Source organism: Manacus vitellinus, unplaced genomic scaffold, assembly GCF_001715985.3.
Source record: "Manacus vitellinus isolate BGI_N305 unplaced genomic scaffold, ASM171598v3 scaffold_111_pilon, whole genome shotgun sequence".
NCBI lineage: Eukaryota > Metazoa > Chordata > Aves > Passeriformes > Pipridae > Manacus > Manacus vitellinus.
The window spans coordinates 203,083-220,961 of record NW_021938850.1 but is presented as its reverse complement, the minus strand read 5'-3'; the positions used below and the strand labels follow the sequence as shown (position 1 = coordinate 220,961).

The 17,879-nt window shown below is 42.5% G+C and overlaps 1 protein-coding gene across 6 annotated transcripts in view; it reads left to right on the top strand.

Moving 5' to 3' along the window:
* LOC103764022 (Kv channel-interacting protein 1) overlaps positions 1 to 14,518 on the top strand; it is a 476,628-nt gene extending 462,110 nt beyond the window's left edge. For all 6 annotated transcript variants that reach the window (XM_018089009.1, XM_018089012.1, XM_018089011.1 and 3 more), the window contains exons 3-8: positions 5,659 to 5,728; positions 8,538 to 8,608; positions 10,321 to 10,428; positions 11,371 to 11,475; positions 12,024 to 12,086; positions 14,253 to 14,518. In XM_018089009.1, coding sequence (XP_017944498.1) covers positions 5,659 to 5,728; positions 8,538 to 8,608; positions 10,321 to 10,428; positions 11,371 to 11,475; positions 12,024 to 12,086; positions 14,253 to 14,300 — 465 coding nt within the window. In that variant the 3' untranslated portion in view covers positions 14,301 to 14,518. The remainder of the gene's footprint in view (positions 1 to 5,658; positions 5,729 to 8,537; positions 8,609 to 10,320; positions 10,429 to 11,370; positions 11,476 to 12,023; positions 12,087 to 14,252) is intronic.
* Positions 14,519 to 17,879: the final 3,361 nt, after the last annotated feature.

The following is a 17,879-nucleotide window of genomic DNA, read 5'->3' as shown; positions in this document are numbered from 1 at the left end:
TTGCCCAGGGCTGCTGGGCTGGGCTGGGGCCCTCGGGGGGCAGGGGTAAGGCACCCAAGGGACTCTGCAGCTATGGGAAGCATGGAGAAAATAATGATCAGTCCCTCATTTAAAAACTCTCTTTAAGAATGTGAAGTTATGGTTCTTAGTGAATCATCATCATGGCCGTAACGTCGCGACGGAAAGCTCTAGACACCTCAATATGAGAATCCAGGAACTTCGTTTATTGTAGATTGACAGTAGCTTAATATACACTCTATAATAGGTTCATGAATATTACAGAAATCAGGCTCATTATTGGTGCTCAGTTAGGTGGTGATATCATCTTAACTGCTTCCCACTGTTTACACAGGTGGCTCGTTAAGTGCCTTTGTTTTGGTAATGCCTAGCTCTGTTTCTCAGCTCAATTTAGGATACCCAAGGACACTGCCGTTTTCTCATGGCCCTGCTATCTCAGCCTAGTCAGACTGCGTCTTATACTTTAGCAGCTCATCCATAGCCTTAGCCATGTTCATATGTCCTCGCATTTCTAACCAATCCACTACAATTTCCCCCGTTTTTATTTCGTGCCAACAATGCTTTCTTTGTCGTAGTATTTAGACGTCTAGTAATACAAGAAAAGGCAACACGAGCTATTACTAAGATTACAATAACTGTCAATATCCATTGTATAACTTAGAGCCCATTCAGAATAAGGAATCACTATGGTTCAACAGAATCACGTTACACATCTCTAAAATCTTGACACCGGCAGAAAGTATTTTTAAGTTTACACATTCACACATTCATGTAGCTTTTTTCCTTCACACAACATTCAGGTGGCCACCTCAGACACACTCCTCAATCACACACACATTTTCAAGTGGTCATTGGCTGTGCACTTCTTGTCAGTTTCATAATTCAAAGGAAATTTATGGCATAGCCGCCATCAGCAATCTGCAAATCCTGCATAACTCTCCATGTAAAAGACAAATACAGTAAGAAAGAACAGAATATTATCTTGGAAATCTTCAACGCTTCTTATAGAGCAATGATATTTTATCATAAAGGCAATAAAGCTACTTTTGCAGGGGGAAGACTATATCCCCTTTTGTCTCATCGTTCCGTCTCCAAATCTTCTACCTGCACCCTGCCCCTGGGGGAAACAGCCAAATTTCATGTAAGAGAAGCAAAATGGCAAACTATAGGAAATTCTTAACAACCTTCTGCAATATGCAAAAGCTAAGCACGGATGTCGTTATTTCTAATCTTACTTCAAAGGATTTTTCGTCAGTCTCCCTTTCTGTTTTTGAAGAAAACATTTGAGAATGCCATGAGCACACTGCATGCTTAACACCTATTGCTGTAAAAACAATGCAATCTTATTTGATTTATAAGTTGGGATATTGTTAATTTTAAGTTGTTTTTTCTCTTTTTTCTCTTTTCCCTTTTTTCCGTGTTTTACCGTCTTTGCCTCCCCCCACGCTCCTCATTGCCGAAGGACGAAGGAGGGGAAGGAGGGGCTGGGCTCACCCAGAGAGATCAGCAGAAGGAACTTAATCACAGGGTCTGCTTAAGAAAAGACAAAAACATAGGAGAGGGAGAGAACAGCTGCAAACAGGCACGTTTCAGAGAAGGGGTGATTGGTGTAACGGGGAAAAAGAGAAACAGCTTTCCCCCTCCCCCGACTGCACCCCCCAATGTTTTTGCTACCGTCATTAACTCTAGGAAGAGGAGCAGCACCAGGGAAAAACCACTCGCTGCAAAGAAGGGAAGGGGAACGCACACCCCCCGGGACCATGGCTGTCAGCGGTGCGGGGGACACAGAGCCCCCCCGCCGTCCCGCCGCGGCGCCGGGGCCGCCGGCGTGCACGCACTCGGGCGCACCGCTCCGAGCGATTTCACCGGCCCCCGGCTCTGCGGCATCCGGGAGCGCTCCGAGCCGGGGACACGCAGGCGGCGCGACCACCGCCACTGCCCCGCTGCCCGGCGCAAGCACCCAGCGCCATGAACACAGCCACAAAAATGTGCAGCGCAGTCCCGCTGCACAGTTCAGATGAAAAGCTGGAAGTGTCTTAAGGTGGAACTCAGTCATAGTGTTCGTAAAGTTCGTCCCTGGTCCATCAGCAGTACTTTCACGCCGCAGCTGTCGTCTCCAATCGTCCTGGATATGCATTGCCGAGACGCCAGCACCGCGTTCATGTTGGCGGGGCCGCTCCGTTGTTTCCGGCCCCGTTCCGTGATCTCTGGTCCCGCTCCGGCTCCCTTCAACTCCGCTCGACTCCCTTTTTACACGATTTCTCCGTATGATGGTATCCAGTAGCATCCTAATGTCCTCAGACTGTGCTTTAATGCCTTTGACTATTCCAGATAACAATCGCCAAATTGTAAGGAGGGAAGCAGCAACTTTTTCTCCCTTACAGGCAGCAGTAAAGAGTTTATCACTAAGTTCTTTCCAAGTAGAGATAGTAAAGGCAGTTACAGTGTTCGCTTCATATCCCTGGCCCTTACATGAAAGCAGCATCTGCCACAAAGCCAGTTCGTCTTAACTCCCCGCTTTCCCAGAAAGCATTGGAGCAATGATAGTGCCGCCTGTCCCTCTATTACCTAAAAAACGTGTTACCACGCTTTGTGCAGCCCTTACCACGAGACTTTGCGGCTTTGTCGGCGGGCCTCCTTCTTCAGGAGTCGTCCCGGGCGCCGGGCCCTGGAAGCACGGAACTTAACTCTTTCGCCGTCCGAAATCCCCGAAAGGGAGGCGTCCGGCGGCGGCAAGTTGAGCTCTTTTTCGTCCAGCCCTTTCGCCTTCTTGTGCTGCACGGCAAGACCGACAAAAACTCCTACGTCCGACCACGGCTGCGAGAACCCGACTTGGCTCTCGGGAGTCCGACTTGACTCCAACCCAGGAGATCCGACTTGACCTCCTAGGGACCCCCACTTGGTCCCTGCCCACGGGCGCCAGAATAATGTCGCGACGGAAAGCTCTAGACACCTCAATATGAGAATCCAGGAACTTCGTTTATTGTAGATTGACAGTAGCTTAATATACACTCTATAATAGGTTCATGAATATTACAGAAATCAGGCTCATTATTGGTGCTCAGTTAGGTGGTGATATCATCTTAACTGCTTCCCATTGCTTACACAGGTGGCTCCTTAAGTGCCTTTGTTTTGGTAATGCCTAGCTCTGTTTCTCAGCTCAATTTAGGATACCCAAGGACACTGCCGCTTTCTCATGGCCCTGCTATCTCAGACTTTCTCATGGGCCTAGTCAGACTGCGTCTTATACTTTAGCAGCTCATCCATAGCCTTAGCCATGTTCATATGTCCTCGCATTTCTAACCAATCCACTACATGGCCGGGCTTCGCGAACGAAGATTTGGGAAGGCTCTATCCACGTTTGATACAGGCACGCTGGTGGCTTAAGAGGCCAATACGAGACAGACATGTCCAATTGCAAAAGGCACAGCAGAAAGACTCCTTAGATGGTGTATTCTGCAATATTCTTAGTGAATATAATAGTTATATTATCAAGAGAAGAGAAAGAAATGTATCTTGGTGTGTCAGGCCAGTAGGACTGTGCTGGAAAGGATGGGTAAGTGCTGTGCTAGGCTTGGTTTTAAAAAGAATGACAATTTGGTGAAATACTCTGCAAGTGCCCTGTGTGGCCCTGGAGCAACAGCCCTTCAGTGACCAAGGAGAACATTTCTACCCAAGAATGGCTGTGGATAAGGTACTTGGTCTGCTCTATGATTAAAAGATAACATAAATAAATATCAGATTATTTGTTTAGTGTCCATCAAATTACAAGCTTCAAAAAATTGAATATTTATAAAACATTTAGGAGAATCTCTTATGGTAGTTGTTAGCTTCTATTGAATTACTCTTCCTTTTATGATTTCTACTTTATTAGAAGTGGCACAAACAGATGAAAAAGTAACCACTTGACAAGGAAACCAGGCAATGGATGTTTTATAAGGAGTTTTGGAATGGTTTGAGGATACTCATCTAATCTTGCTATACAGAATTAGAAAGTCTTGTTAGTTTTGTCAGTAGATGAAAAGACATGGTCTGATCCTGCAGCCAGTGGCTTTAGGTAGTCCAATTAGTCTTTTTACCCCGGTGTGGAACAAGCTTTGAACACTGATCCTGGAGAAGGTGTGGCCCTGGTGAGGTCAAGACCACAGTGTCAGATTTGGCTTTTAATTGGGACACTTAACTGGTAGAAGAGCAGTTGTCAGGATATGAAGACATAGACTAAAAGAGAATTTCAGGGACTTCCAAGCAACAAATTCTCTTTTATTTAGTTCAGATATCTCCCAAATCACTGATGATTTCCTACCTAAAGAGTGAGTTGAAGACAGCAAAACTTCTGCATTGGAGGAAGGAAGCCAGACCTAACCATCCTAATTTCAATAGCAAACAGCTTTGTGATTAAGGAACTGCCTCACTGTCACCTGAAGTAACCCCCCTTGCTCTCCTTCCTTGACTTGCACAAGATTGAGTGATTTCCTGTTGGTTCTGTCCTTTTCCATTGTTAGTGAATGCACATCAGCAGCAGGTGATGATGGTAGATCAGAGGCTCGGAAAAAATGCCTTTTTTCCTTTTATAGGCTTTTCATGGTGGAAGAATTTCTTGTCAAAGCCCTTTTTGTTCTTAAAAGGTATCTAAACAACTCATCAATAACTAAGTCATAGACTTAAATCTTCCTCCAGCTTCTTGTGTCACTAATTCAAAGGGATTTTCTTAGACTTCCGGAAGTTTACTCATCTGAAATTCCACAACCTGTGATGCTGCCAGAATAAGGCTGTGCCTTGGCTCTGCAAGGCGGGGCGTGGCAGGCAGGGAGTGTGTGCCCCGTGGAACCCCCTTTTCTCTTCCCAAATCCTGCTCCATGGGGCTGGTCAGGAATTTCAGTGCTGAAAACTGCCACTTTTTTCCTAAAGGTTTGCCCTTGTTTATAGCAGTCAAAAGTGAAATTAAATGCCTTGCATTGCAGTACCGGAGCTTAAAAATAAATAAGCCCACAGGTCACCAGCTTAGAAAATTTGCATGGGCACAGTCTGGCTCCTCAGAACTTTACAGAAGATTGAGCAGATAAACAGGTTAAAAATGGTCTAATCTTTTTGGCTATTATTAATGCTTGTTTGTACGGACTTACTAGTGTACTGCAAACTGTTCACCTCCATGGAGCTGTTGTCAGGCATCCAGCCACAGTCTGCTGCTGAGGATTAATGAATTCATATCTGTGGAGGCATCAGGCAGGAAGGTGTTAGCTGGCATGAACATTATTTTTAATTATTAGATGAAAGCTTCATATAACAGAAGGCATGAGCTGCCTTTCTAGGTCATCCTATAAAAATGTGATGAAACACTGCTGAAAATGAAGTTAGAAATGTTAATAATGGTGAACCAAGTCTGTGAGATGCTTAAGATGAAATTGCAGTCTGAATTACTTCAATTTCTCCAGCTGCACAGCCTGAGCATGCAGAACTCTGTGAGAACAGCAAAGTGATTTGTTTAATTGCTCTCTTCAGGCCTATAGAGTTTTGCAAATGAACCTTTACAAAGCTGTGTTTTTTCTTGTTTTGTTTTTGGGTTTTGTTGTTGTTGTTGTTGTTGTTTTCATTTTTGTTTGTTTGTTTGGTTGGTTGGTTTGTTTTTTTGTTTTCCAACAGGAATGTCCTAGTGGGGTTGTTAATGAAGAAACATTCAAACAGATCTATGCACAGTTTTTTCCTCATGGAGGTAAGCAGAGTGCCTTGTGCCTGTCAGGGTTATTGAAGCATGCCTTAACATTCCTTACTGCCAGCTGGCTGTAGAACTGCTGCACATCATCTGTGCAAGGAGCTGGAACCGAGCTTAAGCTTTGTGGGATTTTAGACAGAAACACAAACATCAAGGTGATAAGATTTTTAGGCCCTTTGAACAGTTATTTCACATGAACAAAACCCATTACAGATTGTCCCTAGTTTTCAGCTCTTTATTCCCCAGGTCCAAAATAGAAAATGGGGATTGATGCTTTTTTCTTTACTGACTTTCTGGCTGGCAGAAAGTGAAATTCCTTCCCCTCAGTGTGTCTTTGCTTCCCTGCTGTTGGACTGCTGGACATGTAGTGTCTAGCACAGGAGAGTCCCAGACCTCATTTTGGCCTGAAAATTAATCAAAACCTTTTTAAAATTCTTAAAGCAGTTCTTAGTTGATATGTGAACTCCTGGCTACATGAAATTATCATTTTTTGTGTTTGTGTTACTAGGACAGGGTCATGTCATGTATGGGAATATTAAAGTATTGTATTAAATCACTCAAATAATATATGTTATTGCCTTTTAAAAACATCAAGAATCTATGTGTTCTTCTAACTAGATATGTTCTGTAGGGATACTGTTTTCAAACTGAAAGAAATGAGTCATCTTTTTTAGTAAAAATATTTTTAGTAAAAATATTTTTAGTAACAGATTAAATGTTTGAGGCTTTTCAAATCTCTTCCACCCTGTAGTAGCTGCAGAATACACTCCCTGGGGAATGATAACTGATGTTTCTGCAAGACTGTATGTATGCATGTCCTTTACTTTAAGAAGGTCATTAACAAGTAATTTTTCAACTAAATGACAAGATAAACCACGTTATGCTTATGTGTTTTACAGTGCACAGGACCTCAAAGATGTACACCTATAAAAAGTTTGCATTAAATTTCAGTACAGACTTGATGATTTCCTGTTGTGATTGCTTTGTTTTGTTATAAAATGCAACCAGTCCATTGATTGATTGATTGAAAGAATTTAAGTATTTATAATCTCAATGTATTTCTGGATGTGGGTTTTTTTCCAACTTGAGTTCCAGTAAGTCCAAGGAAAATCAGTTACCCAAACAACTCCTTTACTTGACCCAGCTCAGATATAAAAAACAGTCAGGCATAGAAACTTCATTTTATCATGGATAGATAACTTTTCTCCATTCTACTGAAGTTGTCAAAGACTTGTCTTTCCTTTTTCTGTGTGTCCCATTCCCTTGAAATGTGATTCTCCCTTAGTTAATGATGATGGAAGTACAACCATGCTTAATTGTAAATCAGTTCAACAGCAGATGGGATTTTGTATTTTGCACTGTTTTCTTTCACTTGGTTTCCAAACTATTTGTATAATCTTAGTGTCATAAGTTGTGAGATTTTGGAATCTTCAGAGATTCTTTCACTTTTATGGCACTCTTTACAGATAAGCCTGTACAACCTAAAGGTGGTAATGTAGCTCTGAATTATAACAACATTGTCACCCCAGGGTTGTGATTTTTTTGTGTACATAGGGCTCCTATCCTTGGCAGTTTTAATTTTTGCTAATCTGTCATCGAGGGATACTAGTGAACTAAGTATTTCTTAATGTACATCGCACCAAATTGAAATAAGACCTCTAGCTTAATATTTTTAGTTCATTGTTTAGTTTAGTTTAGTTTAGTTTAATAGGAGCTTTTAGTAGGACTATCCCATAAGTAATACTGTGGTTTTCTTTTGGAGCTATTTTATTTCAGAATCCTTCTCTTAAAAATGTAGTACATTAATTTTTTCCCCTAAACTCCGTTGTATTCTATCCTTATGAATGACAGTAACTTAAGTATTTGATTTTTCTGCACACTGTTACACTTTCCTGTATTTGAATAATGTCAGAGTAAGGAGATGCTGGGTCATTCCACCTGTGCACATAGCACAGGGCACCAGGCTTCACCTGAATACCCGTACACTGGGTATGGAGACTCAGGTTTGACTGATGCTGTGTGCTAGAGACAAAGACTAGAAGAGACCAAAAGTGTGTGGCTGCTAGAGTAACAATGAAATAATCAAGGAACTTTAATGTCAGTTGCTTCTATCTTGAAAAGCTGGGCTCTGGTAATACAGAGAACAGTGCAAATTGCCTCCAGAGCAGGGAACAGGCCACTGAAGGTCTTTAAGTTGTACAGCAGTTGGATTTTTTTTGTATACCATCACTGCTATTCCTAGTCAACAGCCATTATTCACACAGCTATAGAGACTTTTCTTCTCGATAGAAAAGGTTTTCTAAAACAAGCAGTTTAAGATTCAAAAGGATGAAAATGTGCTTCAGGTGAGATTGCTCCCTAGCAGTCAAGTTACTGGAGCAAGAGCCTTCTGAAGATGAGCAGTCCCTGGGGGTCTCTGCCATGTCTCAAACAAAACAAAATGGTAGAGGAAGGATGGACGTGTGCTGCCGACAGTTTTTGGTATTTTTGCTGTGTTTCCCACCAGAGCTAATACTCCATTTGACCCAGAGACATTCTGGGATGGTTGGGTTTTTTCTGCTCGTTCTTTCAGGTAAAGCCTCATAGTCCAAATAGTTTCTACTGTAACAAAAGCTTTTGCATTTCAAGGCTGTTTTAAGGGATGCTGTCAGGATTTTGCAAGTCCATGTTATCATTTACTGGTTCACAGAATGCCTGGCAATGCTACAAGGTTGGTTTTTATACAGAAGGAAAATAAGATCGTAACCGTTGTTTAGAGCCATTAGTGTATAAAGAGCTGCTGTACCAGTTCATGTTTCTGTGTTTTCAGATGCCAGCATGTATGCACATTACCTCTTCAATGCATTTGACACTGCACAAAATGGCTCAGTGAAGTTTGAGGTAATTGGTTTGCATCTTCCTTCTACTCCACTTTCTCAGTTTTGTGTTTTTAAGCTTTTCTGTCCATTCCTCCTTGTAAAGTAGTAGGACTTGTTGGATTAAAGGTTAGAGGTTTCAGTCTGAAGTCAGCTGATGTTTTAAAATCTGGTTCAGTTTAGTTTATGCAGATGCTGTTATGTTTCCTCTCAGTCAAGAAACATCTCGATCATAGTAGTCAGGATCAGGAGAAAGCACAGAGGTTTATGTGGCACAGTTGAGGACAGTCCCATATGAAGAGAGATGAGGAGTACAGATAACTTGCAAATTGTACCTTCTGCAGGCATCATGCCTTAAGTAATTGAATAGTTGTATCTCTATGTTCCTGGAATATGGTGTTTCTAAGCTTATTTGATGTGTTGAATAAGCATCTCAGGTACTTGGTATCTAATGGAAACTAAATGCACCCTTTAAGTAAAAGGCCTGTGGCTACAATAACTCTTCATGCTCACACTCATAGTTGTAGGAGTGCAGCAAAAGGATATGTTAAGTCATAGACTTCTGGTGGATGAACTTCATAGCTTTGAAGACATTTCACTGTGATTATAAAACTACAAGTCATAGGCAGTCTTACCTTTGCTGTCAAATGGCCAAGAACTCCAGTAATTTTCATATAAGATTGAGAAATGGGTTAATTCATTAAATGTAAAATGGGAATGTTTCCATATGTATCTGTGCATCTCTGTAGAAAGGGCTGCAGTACGAGGTTTGCATATGGCAGCTACTCAGTAAAGGTGTCCAGAAACCTAAACAAGATGAGAACAGGGAAATGCTGTTAAAAAAAAAAACCTAAAAAAAAACCTCTAGAAAATGCTGAGCTTTCCTTCCTGGCAGACCTGTCCATTTACTGGTTCTCAAACATAAGCATTTTGTCCCCTTTTTTATACTGTCCAACAAATTCAAATTCCTCTGAGCCTTGGCAAAAAGGAGCAGGGGGTTTTAAGCAGTGATTCACCGCCTCATGCAGAGCTCATGGAGGTGACAAGGGAAGGACTAAGGATGTTAAATAAGTTATAATAACTATAGCTCAGTTAGCTTGAAGCTCTGCCTGTGCTAACAAACCCCTGTAGCAATGCTACTCACGGTGCCTGAGCCACCATGCAGGATAAATAATAAATCAAAGTTATTGGAAGCAATAACTTTACTGGAAACAAAAAAATGCAATTAAAATGCTGTGTTCCACACTGAATAATTAGTGACAGGAATCACATCTGGTCAAGTCTGACAGATTTTGCCAGAGAACAAAACCAAAGGCTCCCTTGTTAGAGGAGTTTAGGATCTCTCCATCTCTCAAGGTGAACACAGGGAAAATGCTGGATTTTCTCCCTACTTTGCCAGCACCTAGATCTGGAGGTAAGACAGCATCAGCTTCTACTTCCACAGGCACAGTCCAGCTGTGTTTAGCCAGGTAGCGGCAATTTGAGTGAGGACTCCTTGCAGCAGGGAGGAGAATGGCCACTGGAGCATCTGGAAGTGCTCTTAAAACCCAAATATCTTAGCAGATGCTTCATCCATTGAGTTCAGTCAGAGAGGACACATTTTCAGAAAAGGAAGCCAGAAGAGGTTGATAACCATGTGCTCCATCCTTAAAAGATAAATCTTTTGACTGGCATCATATAAAGAGGACTTAGAAAAGGATGTTATGAAAATTCACACCTCTCTCTGCTTCAAACCAGGATTTTGTGATGGCATTGTCTATTCTTCTACGTGGAACTGTTCATGAAAAGCTAAGATGGACATTTAATCTGTATGACATAAATAAGGATGGCTATATAAACAAGGAGGTAAGGCTGTTCCTGACAAATGTGGTTGATTTCAGAAGAGAAGCAACTCTTTTTTGTTGCAGAACACAATTAATTTCACATGCAGATAATTCAGGTAATTAAAAGCAAATCAGAATGCACTTGAGCATTTATCTGTGTCTAAGTAAAGTGCACAGAGACCTTATTGCATGATTTTCTAGACATATTTTCCTATATTATAGTGCTTTTAATGAATTACTTTAGCTAGGAGCAAAATCCTGGTTACAGCTATGAGCCACATAACCTTTGCAAAGAGGAGGGTGGCAGTGGCAATAACTAGTTGGTGACTGAGGCACGAGGGCTTTCTTTCTGTGCTGGAGGGTACAGTGTGGGTCACCTGAAGCACTAGAAGCCCCCAGCACCACTTCCAAATCCTGCATTGTCATATGTTTTTATCTTCTTATCATTGCTTGTTCCCATTGTGGGAAGTCTTGGTTTTGAGCATGGTAACCTTGAATATGTTTCAAATACATCTTGGTCAACTCAAAACCATCCTGGAGGGGTTGCAGTTACTGCCACTGGCCATGGAGCTGAGTGGCAATTTGTGCCAGCTGTGGAGAGGGACCAGGCTCCCGGTGCCAGCCGTGAGGGTCCCTGGGACAGGCTTGGGACAGAGCACCCCACTTGCTCCCAGCAGCTGCTGTGTCTGAGCACAGGCCCTGGGCTGGAGGAGCAGAGGGAGCACTGCGGGAGCCTTGGCACAGCTGGGGCAAAGGCAGGGCACGGGCAGGGAGAAGAAATTGCTTTAAATAGGATGAATTTGTATGTCATGCTACATCTGTCTTCATGCACGTGTACAGGCATTCTATGTGCTGTTTTGTAGTAGGAGAAGGAGGGTGAAGAAAAGGGCAGTACAAGACAGAAATGTGTTATCATTTCCCTTAATTTCCTTTTTGTGTTTGTGCTGGCATGCTCCTATGGCAGGAAATGATGGATATCGTAAAGGCAATTTATGATATGATGGGAAAGTACACATATCCAGTGCTCAAGGAAGATGCACCAAGGCAGCATGTAGAAGTGTTTTTCCAGGTACCTGGTTTTTTGTGTGTTTTTCTTAACACTTGAGCTATGCACTGATAGACTTTACAGGAAAGTTGTGTCTGTGCCTCACTGTATATTCCAAAATAAACCCTAGCAACCATTCAGCCCAACACTACAGTGTCTGCTGATTTCCTGGCTCCAGGGGTATCTGACTTGTCTCTTAGCCTGACCCTTTGCACTGGGATGTGCCACATGCAGTAAGTCTGAAGCCTCTGCCGTGTGTTGCGGCCCTTCTGTGCTGCTTCTCTCAACTGCCCTAATGACAGACAGGAATGTGGGTGGGGGTTGAAGCAGTGAATAAATAACCAATGGAATAAGTGCAGAGATTGTGGGGTATGTCAAGGAAATAGTTGGAGATAACCTCAAAAGTGCTCCAAATCCCGGAGTCCTTAGCAGTCAGCCAATCTGGCAATGACATTGAGTCTGTGATCTAAGCTTATCAAGTGCCCAGCTTTATTCAGGTTGCATCAACTAAGATATTATACTGTAACAACAGTGTTGCCAATAAAAACTAATTTTTTTATTTTATTTTTCAGAAAATGGATAAAAACAAAGATGGAGTTGTAACTTTAGATGAGTTTATTGAATCGTGTCAGGAGGTAAGGACTAAATTATAACTGCAAGGAAAGGTCTAGCTCATGCCACATCATATGCTTCCCTTTGGACAAACTCTGTATGAAATAAGATGCTGCTCAGGATTCTGGGGTTTTTTTGCTCTGTGAAAAAAAAACCAAACAAACCAACAAACCAACAAAAAATAGCTTCAAGACTGAGTTTCTGGTGATGCTCTGTTAAGCCTGTGACTGAATAGTGGGATAGTGAGTGCCTGAGTCTGTAGACAAGCACTAGAGAAGTTATAGACAACTCTAGACAAAGCTCATAACTGCCTTGCGTGGGGTTTTTTGGTGATTGGTTGGGTTGGGTTTTTTGTTTGGTTGGTTGGGATTTTGGGGGCTTTGGGGTTGGTTAGTTGGTTTTTAATTTCATTTTAAAAGTATGATACTGTCTCTGTGTGCTACCCCAAATGTCTTTATCAGGTACCACAGTGCTGTAACTGCCCAGAGACAAAGGTGTCTCAAAATCTTGCAATTACAGCACTAAGTTATAAAGCCAGTTGATGTTTTTATGATCAAACATTAAAAGCAAATGCTGTCATCATAGCGATGATTTTTATTTTATTTTCTCTTTTGGAAATCATGTCCCTCTTGCAAATTTCCTGTGTTAGGATGGCTGTGATAAATGTTTAATGGTATTTTTAGCACTGGCATAAAGAAGCATCTGCATTAACATGCCTGATGTCTGTTGTCTTAGACATCAGTTAAGTGTGTGAATGTTTGCTCAGATCTCTAATACTTGACCAGTACAATAATGGTCTCTGCCTTTTGTGATGTTTACATTAGTGCAAATAATTGCATAATGGCCCTTCTGTGTATTTTACTTTCCCTGGAAAATTCTTTCCAGTTCTGCAGCCAGACAACTCTTCTGCCCCTGAGCAAGGGGAAGATGATCACTCTGGAGGGCTGAGCTGGCTTGCTGTTGGTTCTGTGTCAAGCCTGGCTCTGGCCATATCCAGATTACCTCTCAGTCAGGGACTTCAGGCAGCAAAATCCTTGTTAGCAGGTGCATAATAGAAAACTAATGTTTTTCAGTTACTTCATTCTTGGTCCCTCCTGGTTGGCTAATTTTTGGCACCATCTTTACTTTGATCATTTGTGTAGTGTATTATTCTTCACATTCATCATTTGACTGTAGGTATGTCTATGATTAGTGGTCTCAGAACTGAAGCAGCTTTACTTCACTTAAAACAGTTAGAGTTTTAATTCTTTGCCCTAGTTTGAGTTTGATTCCTTCTGTTGCCATCCTTGCACTAGGAGCTGGGCAGATTGATGCACTGGCAGGTGTGGTTTCCTGGTGGGCAGGACTTATTTATTTATTTTATTACCTTTATGAAAAACCAACTTAAGTGCACTACAGTGCTTACTTGTGCCATTGCAGAAGCTCTTGCTCGTGGGCAGGAAACTCCTGGCATTGCCTTGGAGAGGATGATTGGTATCCACCAAACTGGGTTACAAGGGACATAGCTAATGCTACCTCAAAATATGATTGAGGAATGCAGTGCAATAGATCTCTTAAGTTGCTCAATGTGGAAAACTAATTTCGTGTTACAGGCAAACAGCTATTCTAACTTTTGGAATAACTGAATTCCTGGGAGGAAAAAAATCATCATGTTTTTGTATACTACTTTGGTTATTACCTTGAAGTACAATTTCAGAATTTCAAGAGAAATAATCTAGGGTTTCCCATGTGTCTGTAACTTTCTCATTTGGCTCTAGGAACCTTGGAGAGGCTGAGATTGCACAGATTGCATGTGTTTTGGTTTTGATCTGGTTGTATTTCTGAGATGAAGTGCTCCCTCAAGGCAGCTTTCTTATCTGTTCAAAACGTGCCATTTCAGTTGGACTTGTGGAGCATTATTAGCCAAGTGCCTGTTTGCACACCCAGGATCAGTGGCATCCGAGGGTTTAGCACAGCCACAGCCTGTGCTTGCCTGCCCCACATCAACCCAGGGCTAAAGTAAGAGACAACTTCTGAGCTGAATCAGGGCCTGGGCACTGAATCAATCCCAGCTCATGGAGGGGGTAAAGCATTACCAGAGCAAGGCTGTTTCCTGCAGGAGCAGCTGCAGAGCTTCCCTGTGCCAGGCAGAGTTATGAATTGTGCTTTACTGTGCTGGTTTCATGGAAGTATCTTTTCCTTGCTTTCAGGACGACAATATCATGCGATCGTTACAGCTCTTTGAGAATGTCATGTAACCACGTAACCAGCGATGGAGGAGTCCGAGAGTTCCTGATCTCCTTTCTGGGTGAAAGCTTTTTACAACTGAGCCATGTCCAGTGCGTGAGGATTTTGTATATCTCCAACCAAATGGCAACTGAATGCAACCGATCCCACCTCTTCTCCCCAGGAGACGCCGGTGGCCCTTTGTTTCATTTTGGAAGCATGTGAATATTTTAATAAACCCTGACAAGAGAGAACTGCTGCTCGAAGTTCAATGAGTAATATAGAGCATTGTTTGCTAGGCACAAGTCCTGCTTTTAATCTAGCAAGCTTAATTACCTATGATAGCATATGTCAATAATTATTCAGCCATCTATTGCCAGTGACAGCTCAGTCTATGCTACCATATGGCACAATATTTGATGAATGCCTTGCCGTTTATCTGCTTTGACAAAAGTCACATCTACCAGGGCAGTCTGTGAAAAATGAACAGTCAATGTACCTGGGACATTGAGCAGACAGGCTATGTAACCAGTATCCCCATTTCTGCAGAGATTCCACTTCTCGCATGCACTGGTGCCACCATGCTGAGTTTGGTGGAGTTCTTCCTGAACACACAAACCAGGGGATCTTCATGCCAGGGTGAGCCAGAAAGGAGCAAAACATGTTGCACATATAAAAAACAAACTACAGAACAAATCCTGTTCAACGCTAGTAAGTTCCTGAAAGACCAGGCAGGTTTGTAAGGGCTGGTACAGAAAGATGATTACCTGCTCCGCTCCCAGCCACCTGTTGCAGTCGCAGCATGTGGTGGGACACCAGGTGATTCCCCACTGTGCATCTCAGAAGCACTGTGGGCATGTGCTGTGGTCCTTTTGCTGTAGTTTGGCACACACTTCCTAAGTTCATTTGAATTTTATATTTTTCCATTGGACATGACAATAAGTTCTTGCCCCCTTTATGGACTTATTTACTTAGTGAAGAACAGGGCCCAGAAGATGCAGCTGTGTTTCCACATACAGACCTTGGCACCCACAAATTGCCCTGTACATTTGATTGGGAGCTACTGAGTTGTTGTTAGCCTCAGAATCGCATGCCAAGCCAGTATTTTTGTCCTACAAGGCAGTTGCATACCTTGTACAAGCCCCATTTCCTTGCTAATGCCAAGTAGAGTATTGGTTTGGGGGGTTGGTTTGTTGATTACTAAAACAGGAAAAAGTAATGAATTTACACCAAGGTTGGATTTTGCCCAGTAGATGATTTGTCAGCTGGGGAACGTGTCAGAGCCTTCTCTGCAGAAGCCTCTTAGGAAAGCTGACACACTATAGTGCCATTGCCATCTCCAGGTAGGTAATGGCTGAGAAACCAAGGCAAGGAGGGAACAGACAACTTTTCCAGCTGCTCAAACCACATAGACAGGACAGTCCCTGCCATAGTGCTGCATTGCTCCCATTCAGTAAGCATATATTTTTATTGTATCAGATACTATATTACAAATAAACTGTTAGCAGTGAAGATATATTTTAAAAATTATGTAAGTGTAAGCTTTTTATAATACAGAATATATAGAATGCCTCAATTCTGTAGCCCTAATTTTATAAAAATTTTGTCTATTGAAGCATTCCTGATTATAGAAGTAGGTCTGATCAGTCCTAGTGTAATGAATGATATGCTGATTGCCCAAGATGGGGCATTTTCACCTTTTACTGTGCTCCTCCATACACTTCAGTGTAGTCTTAATTTTATTTCTCTAAGCCGTCCCCTTGTCATAAAAAGTGCTACTCGAGTGAAGTTGCATGTCTGCAGGAATGACACCCTAGTCTGTCTTGTTTATTGCCTTTCATACAAGCACCATTAATTCCTTCCCAGCAGTCATTCAGAGCACAGCAGCTCCCATGAGGGGCTGTATTCACAGGAGGGATGTCATGCTGTGAGAGTAGCTTGTCCTCCAGTTGTTGGGTACTGTCCATTTAGGTTTTATGTAACAGACACTTGATAAAGTCATCAGTTGTAGCTGAAACAATACACAGCTTACAGTGTTTTTTCTTGATTCTTCTTGCAATCACTTTAGCAAATGACAGAATTAAATATAATTAATTACCTGCTTTTCCCTTCCACGGAAACAACATCTGTCTGTTATCAGTCTAAGCAGTTAACTGCAAAGGAGGGAGAAGTGGTCAGGACAATGGAAAAGACGAATTTGCATCAGGCTAGCACAGTGCCTTTCTCCTCTAACAGTCTTGCTCCCAATGGGATAATGAGATGGCACATACAGACAGAAACGTTTGGAATGTACCCTTTTCAAAAGAAAATGTTATTAGTTGCATGATGCCATAGCCCCTGAAGCTAAATTAATTTCTGGAGTTACTGTGATGAATTTGGCCTCAGCTGGTTCCTGTCCCTGCTGGCAGTAGTGCTGTGCAGGGCCTGCCTGTGCTGTCACCCTGTGTTGAGTGGAGCCCCAATTTGACACCACACTCCCCATAGCTGGTGTCCCTGACAGTACCTGCTGAAGTGCATTGCTGTGTGGGTACCAGTACTGACTCTGCAGTTCTGGCATCTCCTTTGCTGCTGTGCCAGCTTTCCACTCCCAGGAATGATGAGGGTGCATCAGGGAGATGCTGACAGCCATGCTGAGTCTGCCCTTGAGGCATAAAGAGCTTCAGTTTGGGTCTCACAGGAGTCAGGCACCTCCCAGGCACCCCTGATGTTCAGCCCTGAGTTGAGCTCTGTGTTCCACCTGAAGCCCTATGGTAGCTGAGACAAGAGGATTTGCAAAGTGGCACCCACAGTTGGATTTTCCTGTAGCTCAGATTGCAGATTCTGTCTGTGGTAGAGTTCTTGCCACTGCAAAAACAATTATTGCCCTATGTTTGTCCCTGATCCCACTGCTACAGCCAGAGGCTGGGATGCACCAGTGTGCAGATGTGCTCCAGCCAACAGGTGACAGAGATCCAGTGACTGTGAGAGAGTCGTGCTCTGCATGGAAATGGCTTTGGGTTTGGTTTTTTATGTTTTCTCATGAATGTTACTCTGTAAACTTGCCAAGCCTCCCCTTGCTCAGAAATGGGGCTTGTAATATTTACGACAAATACGACTACAGCTTTCTAAATAAAACACAGTATGCTATTCCAATCCCTACCCTCATCAATCCTCCTGCCAGTACATGGAAGGCAGTTCCTGTGCTGCTTCTCAGCTACAGTCAGACTATGTCAGTGCTATCAACTGTGCTCATTTCCTCCAAGTGGTGAATGTTTAAATAACATCTGAATCAGGACTCTGTGTCATTAGTTACAAACATTAGTCTGCATCTTCATGCCAGCATTTTTTTAAAGAAAGCCTTTCTAACATGCATTTTATGCAACATGTTGAAAAATAGGAATGTGATTAATGATAATGAAAAAAAAAAAAGAAAAAAAAATGTACCGTGCCTGTTCTGTGGCTGTTTAGCTGTTTGTTTTCCTGTTCTTCTGAATGCATTGCAATATTGTGAGTAACCATGAGCCAAGCTGTAAGCCCGAGGCACAGATACCCTGAGGCTAGGGCACCATGGGCAGGATTTTGGCATTGCCTAACTGCAACATGTGTTGAGAACAAACACCCACGTGTCCGTT